Below are 23103 nucleotides of genomic sequence, written 5' to 3'. Positions count from 1 at the left end.
GTGCTGCACACAAGGTGTACAACATAATATCCAAAACCATCACATTTGCAACATGTAAAGGCAACCAACCATAATATGTAATTATTTAATTGGCATCTCTATAAAGATGATGAAAAGAGGAAGTAATATTGATTACCTATGGAAGCTCATTTGGAAACTGGAAGCATGCTGGGCACTGGAAAATTTGGCGACTGCTTTCCTCTGCAGGGGCATCATTTTGAACATCTGCAATACAAAGAAATAGCAAAAACACAAATTGAGTACTCCTAGATTCTCCCCTTATCCACAAGAGGGAGTGAGGGTGGTGGAGGGAAACTGATTAATCCATTCACTCTACCTACCTAAACACTACAACAGAGGGCGCTATGGGATCACACTAAGAAAATGTAATTACTGCAACTTAGGTGTGTACAAGTAAATCTCTATGTTTAAAGTTTTCACCATGATGTACATAGCTTAAATATAAAAATGACAAATAAGTACATTTGGCATTAGTTACAATTTAATCATCTTAGTGACGGCAAAGAATTGTGTTAGTCTTTATATAAACTGGATGCTTTAATAACATTAAGTACTATAATACAATAAAAAAGCACACTTGAGTGTACCTACCTCTATTGGGCCAATGGACCTGAGAAGATTCTTCAGTTGAGTGTCAGTTGTGGATGAGGAGAGGCCCTCTATGGACACAGTACAGCGATCCGTCTCTGCAACTCTTTGGCTCTGTCTGGTGGACACCGGACGACCTCGACCTGTCGGACCAGCCCCTCTACCTCGGCCCCGGCCCGACACGACAACCTACGCCAACGACAGGTGTGAGAAAAATTGCCCACATGAGGAAAAAATACAATTGAGAGAAAGACAGCAAAAAACACAGACTGAACCTTTCACTGGTTAAACATTTAATGTCATTTTGAGTTTTTAATCCTGTATTAAACCGTGTGGAGAGGAGCTATACTATTTCTCAGCACAAAGGCATTTTTTAAAAACGCTATGCGTTTTCCTCTCGCACCTCTCAGACACGCCAAGCTTTCACATGATTGACTTATCATATTTCTACATAGAACATCAATGTCAGAACATGATGCATTTGGCATGGCATATCTTCATTTGAGCTTGAGAGTGAGAGCTATGTTTCTTGAGCTGCAGAGGAAGAGAAGGTGGAGGAGGGAGAGACCCCAAAAAGAGATGAGTGGAGGTAGAGGGAATATGTGTATGTGTGTGTGTGTGTGTGTGTGTTGGGGGCAGGGGAGCATAAAGGGAGAGGGAGCCATGCAAGCGTTATGGTGACTGCCTTACCCTGTCAGCATCAGTGAGTATGGTAACTGTGACAGCAGCCTGGTGGTGACAGGCGTGCAGAGAGGCCAGGGGACCTTGTGTAGCCCCCTGTGTTACACTGCTTTCAGCTTGTCAATACTCCTGCACCTGGCATACTGTCCTGTCTTATTACCACTACTGCTCGATTGGTATGTCTACTGAATGCCAGGGTAGCGCCAGCGGCACAGGACAACTTTACAGGAGACATTCCAGCTTCTTTTATTTCAGAACTGCCATTATCCCACAGTCTGTACTGTTAATATATATATTTTAGGTGAAATGGTTGCTGGTGTCCAAAGCACAGACGTGCTCATTTATGACATACCCTGTTTTGCTGTGGGTTGCCCATGCCCCCTCGGCCAGCCTGCGGTGTTTCGACTGGTCCCTGTTGCTGCTGTCCTGTCATAGTGACCTTCCTTTGGACGACTTGGTTGAGTGGGGTTGCCGGCCAGGTGCCTTGTTGCTGCACTGGGCCGTCGGTGGCCACAGGCCCAGTACCACTCTAATGATGGGGGGGGGACAACACTAATTTAGCACCTCACACAATTTCCATACTTTATCTCCATCTGTGGGCATCAAAAACTCTTATTCACATTAAGCATTTAAGCAATGTGTTTATGGACAACAGGGAGAAATGCAAGGCCATATCTACAAAGCTAACGGAAAATGTGCCCGCATTGGAGCTGGATCCCTATCAGACATGCTTTGGGGAATAAAGATCAACCCAACAAGGTGATGGTCTCATTATCAAATAAAGTCACAGCTCAACTCTGTTGACATGCGGGGAGGAATTGAAGGTCGTCTCTTCCCCGACTCTGCGGAGAGATGTGACAGATCAATACAGGGGAAGAAAAGAGGCGATATCTCTGACCTGTCCCCAGTTGAGAGTAAATGGATTAATCCCTCCTATAGAAATCACAGCTCCTGATTGCACCCATCAAATGCTAAGCTGCATTACACTGGAACGACAGCAGCTCGATGTGTACCCCATCCCCCTTACACCCCCCACCTCCTCCCCAGCTTTTGTGTCTTGCGCTGCTTTGTATTATCCCTGATGAAAATATAATTTGCCTCTTATCTGTGTGCCTAAGCCATACAAATCCAAATCCTCAAAAGTGGCAACTTTCTTACACAGGTATTATGTTTCCCCCCCAACCCCCCGTTCAACCAAGAAAGATTAATTACAAGGGTCTTGGATTGGCATTCTTTTGTTGCCTCGCACCTGAGAGATGGGTTGATGGCAAAAAAGCAACCAGAGAGGAAGAGAGAGAGAACGGAAAAAGAGAAGAGAGGAGATAACATTGTCAAGTGCCCGTTGATGACAGCAGAACAATGTGGAAGAGGGAGCATCTAGACAATCTTCTTTTAGCACGCCTATAGGCCTTAGCTGTTTCTTTCTGTTTCCATCTCTCTTTCTCCACCTCACATCCCACTCTCCTTTTTTCTCCAAGATGCGGTACATCAGATAGTTCTGCGCAGGTTTTCATTAACGCACTGACACCCAGTTATCTTCATCTGCAGCCAGCCTGCGATTTTGGCTCTGCGGCTTGATCCTCTGGGATGGAGTCGGAAAGCGGCTTATTTCAAATACTATCACATCCCACCAACATGTCTCATCAGTGACAAGTATGAATGTTTAACATGCATGCCTTTGTGGTTTTTCAATAAAGATTAATGTGTAATTAAGGCCACAGCAGTAACTTAAGTGAGTAGAAAATAGCCAGCAGTGATAATTCTGGACTTTGTTGGTGTTACTGTCATTCTTGTTTTACCCTCTCAAAGGCCTCTATCTTTAAAATAATACTCTTCTGCCCTTAAAAAGAGGATATCAACCTTTAAGAGTAGTGATGAGGTGTCCCCAACTCTACACATAAATGTCATACTGCTCTCTTTAATGCCTTTCTGTGTTCTAAAGGTAAAATGTGCGTAGAGGCATTGTGGCTTAAATACCAGTTCCCAAAGCTTAAGAGGAAACTCTTAACAGATCAATTGTGCCAAAATGACACAGACATCACCTTGTCATTCCCATAGGTTAGATAGCTTTTAGATTATAAAATAGACAGTGTGAGGGCAATCAGTGGCATTTCATTTCAAAACTGTCGTTTCCCTTGTGGGCAAAATCTGTTAAAGAGGATCAAATAAATGTCGGACCAAAACACAAAAGAAGGTGTTAGATAAAAAGGAAATTGCATGCTCACCGCTCCTGAAAGTTTGACGACTCTGACTTTTTGAGGCACCTGCTGGGCTTCCACACCAGAATTCTTGGCCCGCTGCATCACAGTTCTTTTTGTCCCAGGTTTAGGTCCTTGAGTCTGAGCCTGAGCCTGGGCCTGGCCAGGGCCCACAGAGGGAGTTACAGGTATATTCTTTTGGGGGACTTGATTGGACTGGATCTGAGCACCAGGTCTGTTTACATTCTGCACAGCACTGTTCCTTCGCTGTTGTAGCAGCTGCTGCTGATTTTGTTGGGGTTGTTTCCATTGCTGGTCTGGACCAGGCCCGGGAGTCTGTTGCTGCTGGGTGCTACCTTTTACCATCTGCAGGCGTGTCTTGACATTGGGACGTGGTGTAGGGGTCTGAGCGCTGCTGTTGGGAGGGATGGGGGTGCCTTGATTAGGATTCTTTAATGATTGATTTAATGATTGTGGTGTTCTCTGAGGGAATTGTCTCTGCTGTTGTGGCTGTAGTGGTTGCGGCTGTTGTTTTTGTTCCGGCTGCTGCTGGGGTTGTGGTGGTGGCAGTGGTGGTTGCTGTTGTTGTTGTTGTTGTTGTACAGGGTGTGGCGTTTGCTGATTTTGTTGTGAGGGTTGAATCTGTGGAGGAACGGGGCTTTGGCTTGGAGTGTTTGTCTGGGAATTGAGCCTGTCCAGCAGCTCCTTCTTTCTGACACCAGCCTGCATCTGCCGTCGCATCTCCTTTCTCTTTAGGATCTCTTCTCTCAGACGCTTCTGCTCCTCAATCTTCAGACGGTACTGCCGTGTCTCCTCATCCTCATCAGGGTTCTGTGGAAAAAAAACCAAAAACTGACAATATGACTGCCTGTTTCCATTTACTGGAAGCGAAGCCAGTAGTCACTGTGTCCTATGTGAACCATATTACTCGCCCTGACACTCCAATGTAATCAAAGGCAAAACCCAAGAGAAAAGTGCAATAGTATTGATCTGTTCTTTCCAATGGAATGAGACTTCTGACATTAACAAGCTTATGATTGGGCTTTTTATAAATAGGAGTCCTTCTCAGCACATTAATGAGCCTGTCTGAGCTTACAATTTATGGGTCAGTGAATTTAGCAGGAAAAAAAAAATACAAACACAGGACCATTTCAGAAGAATATCTAAAAAATATAATACATATTTATCTGAAATCATTTGTCCATTATGACAGCTAACTAAATATTTGTCCATACTTTTGTTTTTCATGACTGTTAACAAGCTGACCTGTGGTGCCGTGCTGGACAGCGTGCTTGGGATTTCCTTGCAAACCACTGTCCTGCCTTCTCCCCCAGGCTGTGATTCAGTCTTGGCAGCAACTTGGCCTCTTCCTCTTCCACCGATAGGCACCGGCTGAGTGTTCTGCCCAGGACGCACCCCCTGCGTTGCCTTGGCAACAGGCCTAACGTTGGCGGCGGGGCGGGCACTGTTCATGTTTGTGTTGCCAGGTGCTACAGGGAGCTCCCGTAGGTTGCTGTTGCGTTGCGGCATTTGCTTGGAGAGAGGTGTGTTCTAGAGAAATGGAAAAGTATAATCTTACAATCAATGTTTACGATCAATCTGATCTTAATATATACCTTTAGTTTCACCGACATTACAGTAATTAGAGTGAGGCAGTGATCAAATATGGACCCCATTTTACTGCCTTCATCAATTTCAGTAGAAGAAAAGTTGAGTTAATATGTTAATCTCTCACCATCCTCTGCCTGTTGGACATGTTTCGCTGTTGGGGGTTCTGAGGGCGGGGAGTCATCTGCCTGGGGCTACCATGCGCCTGTTGTTGGTGGAAGGGATTCTGGCCATGGTGCATCATGGGGCGAGGCTCATTGACATTTAGCTGCTGTTGCTGATGATGGGCTAAGTCCTGCCTATGATGTTGCTGGTGCTGGTGCATAGGCTGATGGGGTGGCATGGAGTCTTGGTGTGGAAGCTGTGAGACGGGAGGGCCGTGCATTAAGCCCTGAAATATCAGGAAAAGAAGACAAACCAACACCAGTAAACCAGCAAAACCTGAACTTATGGTTACATATTCATATCTTTACTTCATTTTTTAAAACTGTGATAGTATCACTTCTTATTAACTCTAATCTCAACACTGAATCAGGCATTTTTATATTATTAGGCATATAAATTAACCTCCAACTAGTGTCCTGAAGTGTCTACAAAGTACAACAATACTGATTCAATCACTAGAGGGAGCTCTTGTCTATGTCTCTTGACAAAATGCTGAGGTGCCAAACAGACGTGAGTCTTTTCCCTTAACGCTTCAGTAGCAGTGAATATGATAACTATTCTAGTTTATTCATGTGTACAGTACTCTAGTCTAGTCATTGCTCTTGCCACAACAGTTTTAATAATCTAGAGCAAAGCAGACAAAAATTCATACATTCATGGCAGAGAAAGCATGTGAATTGTTTTCCAGGCCCCTTTACAAGAATTGTCACAGGTAAGACAGGATGCTAAAAAAACATCATGATAATCAGATCACATTACCATATTTAGCAGGCACATCTAACATTAGGGAAGAACTAGAGAGACAGCAAATAATTGTTGCATACAGACACAAATACAGACATCTATTGGTTATAAAAATCACTTACTCTTAGTCGTACCTGCATCCCAAATTGAACTTGTGGAGGGGGGAAAAGGTTCCCCTGCTGGCCAAACGGCTGACGAGGGCCCATAAATGGTCTAGGCTGATTGGGGGGGCCTCCTTGTTGATTCAAGCCGATCATCCCCTGGTGACCTTGGTGGGGAGGGAGGTTGGGTCTTGGGGGTTCTCTTGGAAAAAGTCCTAGCGGACCCTGGCCTGGCTGGTTGAAGGCTGGTCCTGGTGGGCCGAAACCCATGTGGCCCTGGCCGGGCAGCTGCTGCTGGTGGTGGTGGAGGTTGTGGCTGTTGTTCATCAGAGGGCTGGGGCCCTGGTGATCAAACATGTGTTGCCCTGGAAACCGTGTAGACTCTGTGCGCTCTGTGCTCACATGAGAAAGCCCAAACAACAACACCACCACCACAACAGAGATGTCAGTTTTTTTGCCTTATGAGACAATTTCAATACATCAGTAACTCCCTCTCAAGATGTATATTGTTATGGCAAGGGAAACAAAAACAGACAACTCTATCAAGGTAAAAGGGTAAACAACCAAGTGGGTTGTACTCAATTCTGCATTAATGCTGTGAATGAAAAATCTGAAATATAGCTGTTTAATGCAGTTTCCAAGGCTCATTCAGATGTGTATATATATATATATATATATATATACACATATACACACACACATGCATTTAACATGAGTTCTGCTAATAGAGCAGCACCAGAAACCTAGCAGCATACCCTGTAGGTATACTGCCAGAGGTGATGTCGAATAGGATTAAATATGCTAAGAGAGCTTTGTAACCCTCGTGAAGGCTGGGTGTAGGACTCACCGCCCATAAAGAGGGGCTCTCTGTCTTGGGGGCCTTGAGGTGGCTGGTTCCTAAAGGGCTCCATGTGATGAGGGGGCCGCTGGGGCTGACCAAAATTACCAGACATGTGCTGCTGGAAGTCTCCCGGTCCCTGGGAAAACACAAAACTCATGAATTATAGGCCATACTGGGAACTCAATAATCACAAACAAATTAAAGTAATGAAAAATGGGAATTTGTTGTGGAGTATTGCATTGGGCATGGAGCGCTTGTAATTGAAGGACTAGGGTCATTAAAAAGACGCAGAATCTTGAGTTGTAAACATCAATATGCATGCCAATATTCCAGAAACCCTTCAGCCTGAATTTGTGAGGAAACCTGCATTAATGCTACTTGGGGCTTTGTTGATAAAGCGTCTAAAAGCCTGTCTCTAACAAGGAAAGGGTATTTCAGCAGGGGATAAGTGCCCTCACCTTTGTTTCAACCACTGCGTTTGTTCGACAGCTTTCTACTCATTGCATGCACGTTACTCCCCATCTAACTTCCAAGGAAAACTAGATAACAACCCTTTAATCCTTCCTTGGAATTCGAATCCCCCTCATAACTGTCTCCTTTATTCTTTTAAACATCCATCTCTGTTGAAAAATTAACCTGCTATTCAACACGTGGCACTTCCACAAATGGGCTTCTTGCCTCCTCCAAGCCTATTGTAAATTACTTAAGATGCTATCAAGGCTTAATCCATCTTTATTCCACTGCTGCGTGGCGGTATTTAGAGAGGAGAGGTGTTAGAAAGCTAGAAGGCCAGAGTCCCAAAAACTTGCTTAACAGAAAGTTAATCAAAGGGGCTTACAAAGACAGGGGATCACAATGGGGGCGCAATCATACTGTTCTAAAAAAGGTCAGGCAGGCAGGTTTGCACAATGAGGACTCTGGTGTCCATATAATACCTCTCAAATAACAGCTCATCCTCTCCCTTTTAATCCTAGATAAACAGGCTGCAGGCTGCTCAATATGTAACTGATGCGAGGATTGTTCTCAGCAGTGAGGGGATAACCAAGACATATATAATGGAGAGAGGCCAAATGTCAAAGTATTTAATAAAGAGTGGATATTTTAGTATAAAGTTATAAAATTCAGGTTTCATGTTAACTTCTTACAGCTTATACCAATACAGTCCGGAGGCATTGAAGCTTATTCTTTGTTTTGGGGATATGGGTATTGTTCACAAGAGAGCTAAGGAGCTGACCGCTACCAATTGCCACCAAGGAATAATTTAATTATGAAAATGCAATAAATAAAAAAGGATTTCAAAAATGTATTGACTACTGGAAACTACAGCTTTACTGACCACATTTCCAAATAGTATGGCTGGTGGCATCTTTATTTCCTGGTCAAACTGAATGTCATTATATAAACGGATAAAATATTCTAATAACATTAATTGGCACCAAATTAATATTTCAAAACCAGTCTCCACCAGCAAAGATTTAATGCAGTAATACTAAAGGCTATGACCCCCCATTCACCAGATCTTTTAACAATTAAATTTGATGGGATGATAATGTATGATAATCATGAGTAATCAGGTGCCCACTGGTAAATGGAATGTTGCCGGCTGGTATGTCACCTGCATTTCAAATTGTGTCCTTGGCAACAGCAGCCTAAACGGGATTGACAGCTGGGGAATCCAACACTATGCTGTTCATCAGCCCAGTTGTCTGCATACCCTTCCAACCCCACCTTCTACTGTCTGATAAGGGGCAAAACAGCTTCCTGCTACAGTGCTATCGATATCTAGCACAATCACAGACCTCAGGGAACAGGAACTGCACGATACGGACGTTGAAGGTTGGGAAAAGAGGTAAATAAAAACAGTTTTTTTGACAAAGATTGACTCCTATGTCAAAGCCTGGCTCATTTGGCAGCAGGGTTGTAAATCCACATGAATGCAATTGGATGCAGCTATTTTCCAATGGCTAATTTGCATAAATCCATACAAAATGCACTTTCCAGGAAGATGTCAGTCAGTACCAGCACCACCTGATGCCTGGGCATCATTAACTAGAAGGATAGCGTAACTTAAGGCACTTTGGCTGACTTGCTAGAGAGCCATTTCCCTTAATACAGTAACTACTTTAAAAGCATTTCCGTCATCTCTTGGATGGGTTCTTTGTTAGTAAAAGAAAGGACCTTTTCTTACAGGAAATCACTGACTTAAGACTCCTTTTCTCTGACGTGAAATTTGGCCTTCTGAATATATGGTGCAAGAGGCTCACTCCAGCCCCATCAAACCACCACGTTTCAATAATTCAAAATACCGTTCAAAAAAGGTCTCCCTGCCTTTGGGATACAAACTTGTGGAAAGTGAATTTTAACTGGCAGTATATCCTGGTTTCACAATTCCATTATGTGCCAAGCTGGCTAGTCTGAGCCCCAGCCCATCCATGAAGAGTTGCTAAGTAAGTCCCGCCACTGCAGCCCCGACCTCCAAAAGTCTACTGCCTAAAGCCCCTATCACGCATTTCCAGTTGTGCAGCCAGACTCGTATCAGTGTTTACAGATTTGCTTTAACAGTATTTGGCCAGGCCATGCGGTCTAATTGCCGTAATGATATTGCCCTGACAAAAAAGGGACGCTAACCGAGTGGAGAGGGAGAGAAAGCGAGGCGAAAGGGAGGGAGAGGAGCAGCTGCTACTCACAGGGAACCTCTGAGGACCCACAGCAGGTCTGGGCTGGCTCTGAGCAGGAGGCATCAAGGGCACTGCAATGAGATAGAGAGGGGGAGAGAACAGGAGAAAGGGGGGTGGAGGGGAGAAAAATGAAAATGAGGGGCAGTAGGCAGAGAGAGGATGGTGATAGTAGAAAGGGAGGAGCCCATTAGACATCTCCATGCTAAAGGTTGAGACATACATGTTAAATTTTATATCAGTGTTGCTCCACACATTTTAACACAGCTGGGCATGGATCAGGGTGCACATTTTTTTATATATATATATATATATATATATATATATATATATATATATATATATATATATAAAAATGTAATAATTTGCCAAATTCAACAAATAAAAAAAATGAATAAGACATTTGCTGTTTGACAAAATATTGGCACAATATAATTCAATAAACTGGATTTTCATATTTTTGGCATGCTGCTTCAAAACAAGGGGAACTGTAATTGTATGTCAACATCTACAACTGGAAAACATTCAAACGGAATCTAAAATAAATATACATAGACATATATACAAACACACACACACACACACACACACACACGCGCACGCACGCACTCACACACCCTTAATCATAACCACAGGCAATCCCTGATTTTCCAGAACACGTCTTCCTCTCAGGAGCAGAACCAAAACCCCATGCGTACTTGCACACAGTGACGCATACACACATGCACACAACACTAACATGCTTTGCTAACAAAATTTCAATCTTGGCCTGGACAGACAGGCCAGATAAACCCATCTCAGGGAATGAAATGGTGATGCCGCCAGAAGAAAAATGGAGGATAAACCCATTACTGGCTGAGAGAGCTATTCACTTGTCATTCAACCGAACAACAAAATGACATTCTAATCCAGACACCTTTCAGGACAGTGTGATGATAACTGCAAGCTATAATGGCATCATGCACCTCAATAGAGCATCTTGCTAGTACACAATATTGGGTAAAATGAAAATTATGATTTTCATAATACTTAAGTTATTAATCTTGGAGAAATAATTTTCTGCTCACTGTGGCAGATGAGCCAAAAGGTTAATTTTGGGCTCCCAAAAAATCCACTTAAAAGACTTGACTCTTTAGTTGGTACAAGCACAATTTTATGGTCTCTTATGTCATATTTCCTTTACACAATTCCCCCTGTAGTTATTTATTGAAGCAACTCGTGTATAATTACAAGAGCTTGGTTTGATGCAACATATCTCCTTGCTGATGCATAGGTGGCAGAACTGTTGTCATTTATAAATTATTTTGCAAAATAACTGCAGTAAAGCTAGAAACACTGGAAACTAGGGTAAATTATTTTAAAGCCACAGAGGTTGAATTTAAAAAGTGTAATAAAAAGCACTTAAATGATTGTGGATTAACCTACCCTGTACAGAGGATGATGTGGGCCCTCTGAAATGGGGGTTAATGTGGATGTTTTTGGGCTGTGGAGGCTGCTGTTGGTGATGCTGGGCGAAGTTGGGTGGCGGGGAGCTCATCATTCGTGGTGGTGGCTCCATCTGCGGCCGCAACGGTGGGGAGCGGTGAGCCATGTGCGGGGGGATGAGGGGCTGCAGGGGCTGCTGGGCCAGCGGGCGCCCATGCTCTTGGAAGGGAGGAGGTCCTCTTGGACGCGAAGGGTGGTGCTGCTGGGACTGCAGTTGCTGCTGATGAAGCTGATGAGGAGGAGGCATTCGGGAGGATGGCTGCTAATTGGAAAGAGATGGGGAAACGGAGAGGAGGGAAAAATCAAAACAACCTGTCAAAACACATTCCTTTCTGGGAAGATTCTGATATTACTGCTTGAAGCCATGGGATGACACACAAACAAGTCAGTTCACCAGCAAGATTGAAGATGGTATCCTAAAAGTATTTTAATGCAAAGCTCGGCTGAAGATTAAAAGTACATGTGTTTTTTAGAATTTGTATTTAGTGACAAAATTGTAAAGTAAGACAAAAAAAAAAATAAAGACCAACAGGAACAGTCAGCTGTCTGCTAACGTTGGAATATATCAACCAGAGATGTACCAACGGATAAACAATAATTATATCGTCAAGTCATGTTTCAAAATGGTTCCTTGATAATTGGCCAGTCTATCTGTTAAAGCTACCAAACAAACAAACAAACAAACAAACAAACAAACATGTCAGTGACCAAATTAGTCAAGTAGTTAAACATACAGTATGTAAAAGTAAGAGCTCATTAACAGCAGTCACCAGAATGTTTGTGCTGTTGGCATGTCATCCATCTGTCATTAAATTTAAATTTTCACTGTTTTGAGTTTTACAGCCTATTATCTTTAAAAAAAAAAAAAAAACAATGGAGAGCTGGAGTGAACTGTTACTTTAACACAGTGGTCTGTTAGTAGTTTAGCCTTTACTTTTGTTTTTGTGTACTTTTGCACAATATAGCCCTGGTAAAAATTCAGCGATCAAATCAATAACATAAAAAATGTGGTTTCTTTAACATCCCGATTAGAAGTGATTATAGTACAGACTAGTCCCAGTTCCGAAAATCCGATAACCTTCCACTGTGTTACTGAAGATGATCACCACTAGTTCTTTTGATTTAGGTTACATGTTCGAAGTGACTTTTTCCCCTAGACCTTCAAAAGATGTTGTATGAACCAACGAGCCATGTAAATCAAAGGATTAAATGCTTGGAGTGATATCTAATAATAAAAGCTCACAAGAAACTAAATCCCAGGGAAAGAACAAATTTAATTTTGTATAATACTGTCTAAATGGACTACTGCCAAATGATTTGCTATAATCCATATATCAACACTGATACGAGGGAGCAAAGTGTTTTGACTTTTTTCATGCGTAAACGACCATAGCTTTGGAGGTCTTGGATAGTAAAGAGAGCAGTGAACAAACCACATGTTGTAACTGCGACAAATAAAAGAAGGTAAAAAGTCAAGCCATTTCAAATCATCTTATCCAGTGAAGCCCTTGTGCTCCCTTTAGCTACTGTTCAAGAGGAGTGGTTCAGTACTGAGTGATGCGTTACTCGGTGTAGCCAAATAGATGATCCCTTTAAAGTTGTTCAGGTGGATGACTGTACAATGGCTTACCTGCATGCCCATGTTTCCCATCAGGGGGATCCTCTGGTCATTCATTCTTCCTCTGTTTCCTCCTCTAAAATCTACCATTCCAAAAGGTGGGAAGCCTCCCCTTCCTCTGCCCCCACGTCCTCCTCCTCCTCCTCCTCCTCCTCTGCCTCTGCCTCCATAACGGTTTTGTCTCTTTTGCCGTTCTTGTTCCTCAAACTCCATCAGATCTTGCTTGGCCTTTTCGGACAGTTCTAATGATAGATAGAGCATGACAATAAAGCACTTTGAAAAACTTGAAAATTGGGATAAAATACAGGTAATGTAAACTTTTCACAGTACAGAGGACTGAATGAAGAATGAATTATTCCCAGCAACAATCATCATGTACCTAGTGTTTCAGGGATATTTCTCCTTTTACTCCCTGCGTCAGCCAACCGGACAACAGCACCATCTTTTCTCTCAGATTTGAACCGTATGCGACCAGACTCTTCATCTTCCTCATCCTCCTCATCAGATTCCTCCTTTGTTTCTTCCTCAGGTACAATCTCCTTTTCAACCTAAGGACATTTTCAGAGGATAAAAACAAACACTCTAACACAAACCCTTCACCATTTTTACAATAGGCACAATGAGAATATTGTTTGCTGGCTTTCTTAAGTCTTCCATGACATTAAACAAATATCTTTTGGTTTTGCACTGTGAGTAAGACAAAACAAGACATTTTAAAAATGACATCTTGAGTTTTAGGAAATTGTGACGGACGTGTCTGGAATTTTATAGACCAAATAATTAACTGATTACTGGGGAGAAATCGCAGTTCAAGCCATAGCAAAAATAATTGCTTCTTCAAACCTTTTGCATGAATAAAAATATATTTTTTAAAACCTACCAAATTACATGAAACTACACTGCTTTGAATGAAACTACAAACTCACATTCATAAACTGAGCTATGATAAATAGTTAAAAAAAATGATAATGTGCCCTCAAAAGCAGATTTCAAAAAAATAAATAATGCAATTAATCCATAACAACAAATAGTGTAAAGGTGTTGTATGGGGGGTACCTCCTCTGTGTCAAAGACCTGAGAGCCCTCGGCTGCATCTTCCTCCTCCTCTTCCTGCTGCTCTTCTCCCCCAACCTCATCCTCCTCGGGGGCCTCCTCTTGTTGGACTCCATGTTCATCCAGATGCTGATCACCATAAGAGGTTTGATATTCATCATCCTTCAAAGATCACACAGATAATACCTATTGATTAGTTCAAGTGGTAACAACGCTTCGATAGGAATCATCAATGGCCAACTGTGTTACTGCCATTGCTGGAAAACTGAGTGTCTGCTGAAAATAAAAACATCTATTTATGCTAAGCAATTCTGTTATGATGTACGGCAAATATATATAAGCATAAACAATACATGGAGCTCAACTGACATTCAAAGTCAAAGTCATTCAAATATGGATGTACATAAACATGGATGTACATTTTTATCTAATTTAAATAGCTAAAATAAATACAAGTGGGCTTAATGATGATATACTTATGAATATTTGCAATGTAAACAGACACTTATTTTTTTTATACATACAAAGCATAAAGGCAAACATTAAAATGTCATGGAGAGGATTTTGGGGAGACACCATGTAACCCCCCCTCCTCCCAGCCCAAATTACCATAACAGTGGGAGCCAGGCTTCATTACTATTCCTGACAGCATTTGAAATTCAATGAGATGTAAATGTTTGACATGATATACAGAAATGCAGGCACAGATAAAAACACTCCTCCCCAGTTCAGTGATGGTGAAAATATCATTGACTGACTCCTCGCAAATCACTCCGTTACTGGCCCCGCTGTAAGTTCATGACTCCGTGCCAAAAAACATCACCAGACGTAAACATTCTGGGAGATGACAAAACTGTTTTTACTATTCCATAAGAAAATTTCAGTTCAACCCATGATGCAATCATTTCATATATTCCCAAATACACATTACAGTCATTCTACTAAACAAACAGGCTCATACTGCTGGTATAGAAGTCGCTAGCAATTCAAACATTCTATCTGCACAACACCCGCAAACAAAAACTCATTGCTAAATAAGGTCAGACTGTAGGACACACCATGGTGTTTGGTGTTGCGCTCCATTAACCTGCCAAACAGCAGCACATATTAATGCAGAAAAGAAAAAAAAAAACACTCTCGGCAAACCAGACGGATGGACAGACTGCCCCAAGGGAACACAACAGCTTAATCCTTTAAACTGTTCCACATAGTACTCAATGAATACCATGGCGAGCAAAATGTCAAGGCCAGGCAGTTCAGTGACCTTGTAAACAGTTATTGCACATAATACAAATACCCATCCACACCTGCAGACATTTCCCCAAAATCCAAAATCGGCATCCACTTGTGCCGCACAGCCTCGGTTAGAAGGTCAACATCTTATCTTTGTTTGAAAAAAAGGAGGTTGGCTAATATATCTCTGTCAGGTGCCAAACACCATCACACCTTGGTAAATGGACCATAACGGACATTTGCACATGGGTCTGGTCTTATCTTTGATCCTCTTAGTCCTGGCTAAGAGGGAAGGGAAACGAATAAAAGGGAAACTCGCATCAATCATTAGAAAACTGTATGGGGTGTCCTCAGGAAGGTCAATAATCTTTTCACCTGCATGAGACTTTATCAGATCCAGTCTAAAGCCCGAGATAAAAGCCCCCCACATTAACCTCCGCCGATTGGCAGCACATCTCCCCGACACAAAGCAGCTTCTTACTCCCCCAAAGATACAGGCCCCAAGGTCACAATGGCACGGGGATTTGGAGGCGACAGCAGAGCATTACCTCATGCCAAACAAGCTGTCAACACAAACTTTGTCAGCAAGATGGAGAAATTAACTGGCAGGAAGTGATAATGAATCTAATCCTCCCCTGCCCAAAAACGCCAACCAACATCTCCTTCTCCTGAATAGATTTTCAATCTTGACTGTCCCTTTACAGAGACAAGAAAACTGACATTATCTCTTGGATACAATAGAGTGAGACAGAAAAGGGAGTGGGAGGACGGTGTGGTGTGTGTGTGTGTGTGTGTGTGTGTGTGTGTGTGTGTGTGCGCGCCTCTGCGGGCTTTTACATGCGAGTAGGCAAACATGAGAACTCACTTGAAATTCACCATCTATGGGCTCATTGATTTGGATGTCTAGCACTTCATCCTGGTAACCATCGTCACCCTCAGCTTGCTCTCCTGTGTAATCCATTTGGTCTTCAGGCATCTCTGTGTTATGCTCCTGGCTGTATCCCTCTGTGTACTCCTCTTCCCCCTCTTGCTGGTACCCCTCCTCCTCCACATCCCCATCTTCACAGCCCTCTGCGCCCAGGTTCACAACGTCATCTGTGTAGTCTGCTTCCTGCAAGTTGTCCTGCTGGTTATAGGATGTGCCCATGCTGTATGTGGCATTGAGGCTCACATCCTGACCACTGAAAACAAACAAAACATTGGGACTTTGCAGAAAACACAAATTGTGGTAAAATATGCTAAATTTGTCAGTACTTAGCGTACGTCAAAGCTAGCTCTTCATCATCACTTTGTAGAAGGTCATCATTCAGTTCTTCATCTGACACTTCTGAGGGATTCTGAAACAAAATAAAGGAGCATTAAGGTGTGCTGTTTTAAAATAGTCTTCCTCAGTTGTTTGTCTATGTGTAAGGTGTGGGGGCAGGGGACCACCTCCAACCCCAAAGGATGCTCTATTTCCATGTGGTGAAGGCAATCTGGGCAGGTCAACACAGTTCTTTTTTGTCCACTGTACTTCCTCCTGGTTCACATCAACACTTCCCCCTGTGGAGGAGCCACCTGCTACAACTCACTTCTAATTTCTAAATCTTCTACCAACACCCTTTGTTTTGGATGTATTTTTCTGTTTCCTGTTTGTAAATAGAGAATTCATACTAGGTGTTTTTTTTTGGTTTGGGATAAAAATCAAGGTTAACAAAGCGGTGAGACTGAGTGAGATTTTGTCTTTGATCTTACCTTTTTAACTGACAGCCAGTCCTCCTCCAACAATTCTTCTTCCAAATCACTTTTAAGGAGAAAAGACAACAGACAATAGGTTAGTTGAGTCAGATAATTGTCCTAAGTGTTAAGTCTATTTACAAACGATTCAATGCTTTTTATCTTCCTTATATGATACTGTCGCTGTCCCTGTTTTAATATCAGGAAAATTATTTTTGATAGACTGGTAGGCTATAATGTGTCTTTCTAGAGTCTGATATTTAGAGTATATCAAGCAGCTGAAATGCATTGCAATAACAAGACATTTAAGTTTTTTGGAGCTAATTATTTGTAATATTTAAAATTGACTACCATATTTTAAAGTAATAATTATGTCATTCTTCAACAATGAAAAGGCTTATTTTCACTGCATGTCCTAACAAGCAATATCAAGTGTGGTATGAGTATTATGCACCAATCAACCGGATGTTGTTTGGACTACCTTAGCAGGTTGAGAATTACATACACTTCAGCACTCTTCCTGTAGAGACAAGAACATTATAAAATGATTTACCTCTCTAGATCGTCATCTTCACCTCTCCTCCGGCGTGACCGCTCAGCACCTGGTTTGTCATATTCATCAAAGTCAAAATCTGCAACAGAAAGGCAGTTCTGCTTACAACTTTGCCCCATCAGAGCAATCGACTATGTTAATAATATGCACCATTGTCATAGATTGACATTAATCTCTCCAACAGGCCTGCATAATTTGAAATGCAGAGAGACTATTTGCACACTAACTGCACATGCCCCTTGTGCAAATATGAATCAACAACTTGTGCAGCAAGTACACTAATGCCATGTGTACCAACAGCAGGGTACACAGTAGACTGGTAAACACATCTTTCTTATGGCTTGTCATTGCTGATTCCAAATAGAAAGGTATTGTACTATTTAACACATTTAAAAGCTATCCAACCTTGAAACTAAAGTTTGACCTGCATTACAGTAGTTATATAGGTTAATGTGTTTCAAATTTTGCTCAACCAGATATTTATCAGTTTCTAGTTATTAACCCAATCCTCAATAAGAATTTGTTATCGCAGCACCTGCCACGCCTCCTGCTGCTGTTTGATCATCAACTGATACAGATCAACAACAATCCTTCGGCCTCATGGGCCCAATGCACTCAGTTTTAATACGTTTCCCTAATCTTGCCACCACACAACACTTGTCACACACACATATTATATACAACTGCTACTAGATGTCGCTCTAGAGCACCAGCATCTCAGACCAAAATGAATGGGCGCTAGGGCCTCACCAGACTCCACTGACAAAACCAGTAATTTGGCCTTGCAGATAACCATAAAACACCCTTCAAACTGGACAGAAACACAATAAGACTCAGACTAAAACTATCCTTGTTCCAACAATCACCAATGCTTGTTTGGTCTGAACCCTTAATTCAAGAGTTAGCTGTGTGGCAGCAATGTTATCCTTGAGGACAAATAATGCACCTGTCAAAGTACGTCCACTAAAAGTGCTTGTTTTTGCCACCGATAGGCTCAGATTGTTAGAAGTAAGATATTTTCTGTTTAACCAGGAACAGCCAGCCATATCAGCTGTTTCTGGTTAAAAAACTGGTGAATTAATCTCACTCGCCACCAGACTCCACTGACAAAAACAGTAATTTTACCTTGCACATCATCGTAACATCATAAGTTAATTCAAACTTTCCAGTGTCACAACAATCACCAGCTCTGGTTTGGTCGAAATAAATTCTTAATTCACTAAGGTAGATGAGGAAACGAACGCCAAAAGCCAACAGTCTCATGCGTGAGCTTCCCGGCTGTATAAAAAATAAACTGAGCAGTCCAGGGAACAATACACACAGAGAACGCCATTACTCCACTATATCTTTACATTGCAAATAGATGTTTGCTTCTATATTAATGTTAATCGCATACATACAAACTTTAATTCCTTCAAAGTCACACATCATCTCAATAACCTCAACAACTGCAATCTGCCGACTAGGGGTGAGTATTGGCAAGAACCTCACGATACGATACGTATCACGATACTTTGGTCACGATACGATACGTATCACTATATAACGATATAAATAGAGATGAAATATGCTGTATATGCACATCAGATGAAATTGATCAGAGGACAAATTGAGTCAAAGCTATTTCATTCAAAACAGCCTCTCCATTTTATGAATTATTAATTTCCTTTTATCAATTTAACAGAACATGGATGCCACTAGTGCATCAGCTGTGTTGTTATTGCTTGTGGCTCATCTAAACAAGCTCAATGTGAAATAATGTTTTTCTACAAAACACTAACATTTCAAGTAATTCCGTTATTGCAAGTCTTACATTTCAATAATATTTTGCCATTTTCGCCTATTTCAATTTCAACAAGTGCTGTGGCATTTTTCTCGAGCCTCCAGGGGCCACCAGGAGCCACCAGGGGCCACCCGGGGCCTCCAGGGGCAGTGGCAGGCTAGTGTTATTGTTAGCTACATAAGCCTATTTAGCAAACCAGCTCGAAAACAAAACTTTACATTGTATTGGACGCACAGCAACACCGTGCAATGCATAAATTGGTGACCGGACTAAAGCAGCAATGTGTGTAAGAGCATTTAAAATTAACATTAAAAAGACCAACGTAGTACAAATACAAAGAAAATACATCTCAATATGGGCGCAGCCATCTTTGTTTTGCGAGTCATCGTGCCCCCGTTTAGCTCGGTGTACTCTGAGGAGCACCGAGCAGGACGGCTGAAATTAATATCTCAGCGTGGTGTCTTGCTAGGTAAACTCGCAAGTTCGTTGTGTTCCCACAATATTTCACGGCAGTGAGACAAGGCTTACAAACGGCATTATCTTTATCCAACTCATTGTTCTTTTAACTTGGAAGCCAAAGTGCTTCCAAACGTCGGCTTTAAACTGCGGAGGCGTTGTTATTTTGATAGCCATTTTGGAAAGTCCTCAGCCACTCTCTCTAATATAGAAATACATGTGTCGCACAGCAGAGTCGCTCTTCAGCGCCATCTACCAGAGTGGAGGTACGGAAGTCATACTGTATTCACAACACGTCTAAACATGAATCATATTCTTTAAAAAACAAATCGATCTTTGGAGTTGAAAAATCGATATTGTATCGGGCGGCAAAGTATCGCGATATATTGCCATATCGATATTTTTACCCAGCCCTGGTGCCGACTGCACTCAGCTCCCTGTTATGTGGCTGGCCCGAACAAACACTGTCTGCATTCTTCAAAACAAACTCATAATTCAGATAAACATCATTATAAAGATGAGAAGAACACAGAAGAAATCAACCACCAAGCTGTACAATGTCAAAACAAAACTTTCTTCTTCTCCCATGTGCTTGCTCTAGATTTGTCCAGAGCATCCACATGGATCAGAGTGTGGTTCGCATGATTACGTACACATTAACTGTTGTGGACAGCGTGCACACCCACAGAGGTGAAGGGGTGCAAGTTATTATGACAGTTTTACAGTGAGCCAGCATGCAAGACCAGGACCATGAAACTAAAGCAACTGAATGAAAGTCAGCAATCATCTAATTTATTATTTACTTATTATGTACTTGAGAACAGATTGAGAAATTGGAGAAACTATGGTGTTCCCAAAACTCAAGAAAACACAAAAGGCCCTGTTTGGTTTGTCCATTCTAGGCTAATGAAGAAACATGGCGGTTCCACATGGCGTCCTCTGGGGAAGAGGACCTGGTCCCACTAACGTAACGAAAACCTGATTCTTATTTTCAGGCGATTATACACTAATGAAAACATACCTGTGAGTATTATATTGCATTTCTGCCAAAAGATCCTCCTAAATGTTACACAAGGGACCTTTAAGATGAGGTCTGACATTTCAGTCTCTGCACTTGAAGCTCTCAAGTCTCTCAAGACCTACTCAGACAGAATAGTCTGGCTGGCAACCCTCTGTATCCAACACTTCATTTTGCACCAGTCGGTGGTTTAATGGACGGCACAGGCAGTATTCACAAACTCATACGTCTGGCAAATATTATATGACCATGCCATATTTACCAAGTTTTAGTATTCAAATGATAATGAGTAACTGGTTAATGAAGCAAACTTTACCAAGAGAAAAGCTGCTGCATAATGTTGGAATATACCGTTAAACTCCACTTTAACTAGCCTGAAGTGGCTATACGTTTGGTCTCAATTAGACGCCTGGTCTGAGTTTTATAGATATTCTTTGGACCGCTTGAGCGAGTTCTAAGCTGCTTAGACTTTTATTAATATGGACATCCACATTGTTAGATCAGTTAGATTCTCCACAATTCAGTAATTCTGTTTATTTTACATAATCATGAGCACCAAGATCAAATGAATGATTTGCAATTGTTATATTATTCGATAAACACATTTTTATACTGTAGAAGCAATTTTCATACTGGTTTAAATAATCAATTTGATAGTATTTCCCATCTTTGGTAAGCAAGAATGTTGTACAAAGGAAATTCTCATACAGATGCCTATTCCAAATAAAGGGAGGTTGAGTTCAGTGATTGAATCCAATAAAAGCCCGGGGCTATTAACTGAAGTTGTACAGTATGTTAATCACAGGTCAATACAAAATATATTAGTTAAATGGACATATAACCTGACTAAATGCCAGTTGTCGTGTTTTAAGTTTAAAGATCATACTGTAGAATTAAGGCGTAGTGAAACGTGTTCTCATTAGGGTGAGAGATTAAAGCTGCAGTAGGTAAATTTGATCTTTTTTAATTATCAATTATTTGTCATATTTGCTGAAACACAAGACACATAATCTTTGGGGGAAAAAATCTGATTCCTCTGGTTGGTCCTTGTGCTCCTGAGAAAAGGAAGAAGGATAGTTGCTTGTTGAGTCCTTTCCCCAGGGCGTCAAATACAAATGCTCTGGGACCCTGGGAACGAGACTTAGAAATCAACTATCTTAAAGCCTCCAACCCAAAGCGTCTATTTATCTTTATCGGCTCTGATTGGTTGTTTCCAAATGCCATTATCTGCTTATGTACTATTGTATAAGGATGCAGTGACATTTTCAGCAAACATGATTTAATAAAAGTTACTTTTATTAAAGTTACCTACTGCAGCTGTAAGGTAAAGCCAGACCACCAGGTCCTCAGAAGACCATCTTCATAGACCACATCCTTTGGAGAATCCAGCTTCAGTGAGATAACTCTACCCCCCTTTAATGCCACTTCGCCACCTTCAGTCACCCGTATAGACTTTGAACTTTAACTGAGAAGCTACCTATCCTCTGATGGCCACTTGAAGCACTTTGCTAATGAAAAACTGCAGATGTGGAATAAAAACACTAAACTGCGTCATATATCAAGTGTCCTTACACACTCGGTCCCAACCTTGGCGACAAGGCCAGAAAATAAACAACACCAACACTAAAACGCTATGACTTAACAGTAGTAATAGTAGTACATAGCAGTGGGGATGAGTTGCGGCCGAAGAACTGCGTGTTTTTCCTCTAAACGATTGCGGAATCACGGATAGCGCCCATCAGCAGTGTTGCGGCGGCTAACGTTAGCTTGCGTTTGAGCCCCCCAAATATTTGACGTTGTGGAGCCATTATTGATTTTAACACACACTGTTAGCAACTTTAACATTTCCAGAGTCACTTAGCACGTAGCAAACCGGACACCAGCGTCGACGCTACTCTCAATATGTTATTCTACGTTGTTCTACGAGATGGGTAAAGTTAGCTAAGTTAGCTAGCTAGCTACATTGCTTATTTACAAAACGCAGCTGCTAACAATCTAAAGCAAGAAAATTAAAGTTTAAAATGTAAAGCTTACCCACGTTAACCCGCGATTAGGCCGACTTAGCTTGTAGGCAATATTCAACCAACACAAACTCCCATAAATGTCGCACATCATGCTAAGCTAACATCAAGTTAATAAGTTACTTGCCGAGCTAGCGCTACTTGTCTCTGTTTACAACCAAGAGTGTCAACCATTGGTGGCCACTGGATGGTTTATTTGTTTGTTTGTTTGTTTACTGATAATTTAGCAGACCACAGCCGAGGTTCAGTGTGTGGCCTACCGTCAATGCAGCCGCTGTTAACCGTAGCTAGTCGTGTTAGCTCGACTGGCTACAGAGCTAACACAGCATTGTCGCATTGTACTCACCCTGCGCGTTGGTTGACATGGTGCAAGGCGCGTCCCGCTTAGAGTCAGACTACAAAACTGAAGTGCATTTAATCTTCAGTATTTCACCATTACGACGCGTATATATAAAAAAAAACAAAAAAAAAAAAAACGTGAGGAGAACAGCTTCTATGCGGCAAAGGTTTCCATCCGCGGACGGAGTACAAACATGGCAGAGCTG

At 41.8% G+C, this 23103-nt stretch overlaps 1 protein-coding gene across 4 annotated transcripts in view; it reads right to left on the bottom strand.

The window, feature by feature from the left end:
• rbm33a (RNA binding motif protein 33a) overlaps positions 1-23086 on the bottom strand; it is a 28741-nt gene extending 5655 nt beyond the window's left edge. The window contains exons 1-18 of one of the 4 annotated variants that reach the window (XM_051411363.1): positions 22905-23086; positions 17281-17359; positions 16746-16794; positions 16275-16348; positions 15877-16192; positions 13782-13940; positions 13105-13273; positions 12738-12967; positions 11048-11369; positions 9635-9696; positions 6954-7083; positions 6140-6498; positions 5224-5487; positions 4755-5039; positions 3516-4319; positions 1643-1819; positions 613-798; positions 137-225 (exon numbers count right to left, since the gene is read on the bottom strand). In XM_051411363.1, coding sequence (XP_051267323.1) covers positions 137-225; positions 613-798; positions 1643-1819; positions 3516-4319; positions 4755-5039; positions 5224-5487; positions 6140-6498; positions 6954-7083; positions 9635-9696; positions 11048-11369; positions 12738-12967; positions 13105-13273; positions 13782-13940; positions 15877-16192; positions 16275-16348; positions 16746-16794; positions 17281-17359; positions 22905-22923 — 3773 coding nt within the window. In that variant the 5' untranslated portion in view covers positions 22924-23086. Of the gene's footprint in view, positions 1-136; positions 226-612; positions 799-1642; positions 1820-3515; positions 4320-4754; positions 5040-5223; positions 5488-6127; positions 6499-6953; positions 7084-9634; positions 9697-11047; positions 11370-12737; positions 12968-13104; positions 13274-13781; positions 13941-15876; positions 16193-16274; positions 16349-16745; positions 16795-17280; positions 17360-22904 lie in introns of all 4 variants that reach the window. The other 3 variants (XM_051411361.1, XM_051411362.1, XM_051411364.1) reach the window with 3 other exon arrangements.
• Positions 23087-23103: the final 17 nt, after the last annotated feature.

The sequence above is a fragment of the Dicentrarchus labrax genome, unplaced genomic scaffold, assembly GCF_905237075.1.
Source record: "Dicentrarchus labrax unplaced genomic scaffold, dlabrax2021, whole genome shotgun sequence".
Taxonomy (NCBI): Eukaryota; Metazoa; Chordata; class Actinopteri; family Moronidae; genus Dicentrarchus; species Dicentrarchus labrax.
The sequence above is the reverse complement of the archived record's forward strand: the minus strand, read 5'-3'. Positions and strand labels throughout refer to the sequence as shown.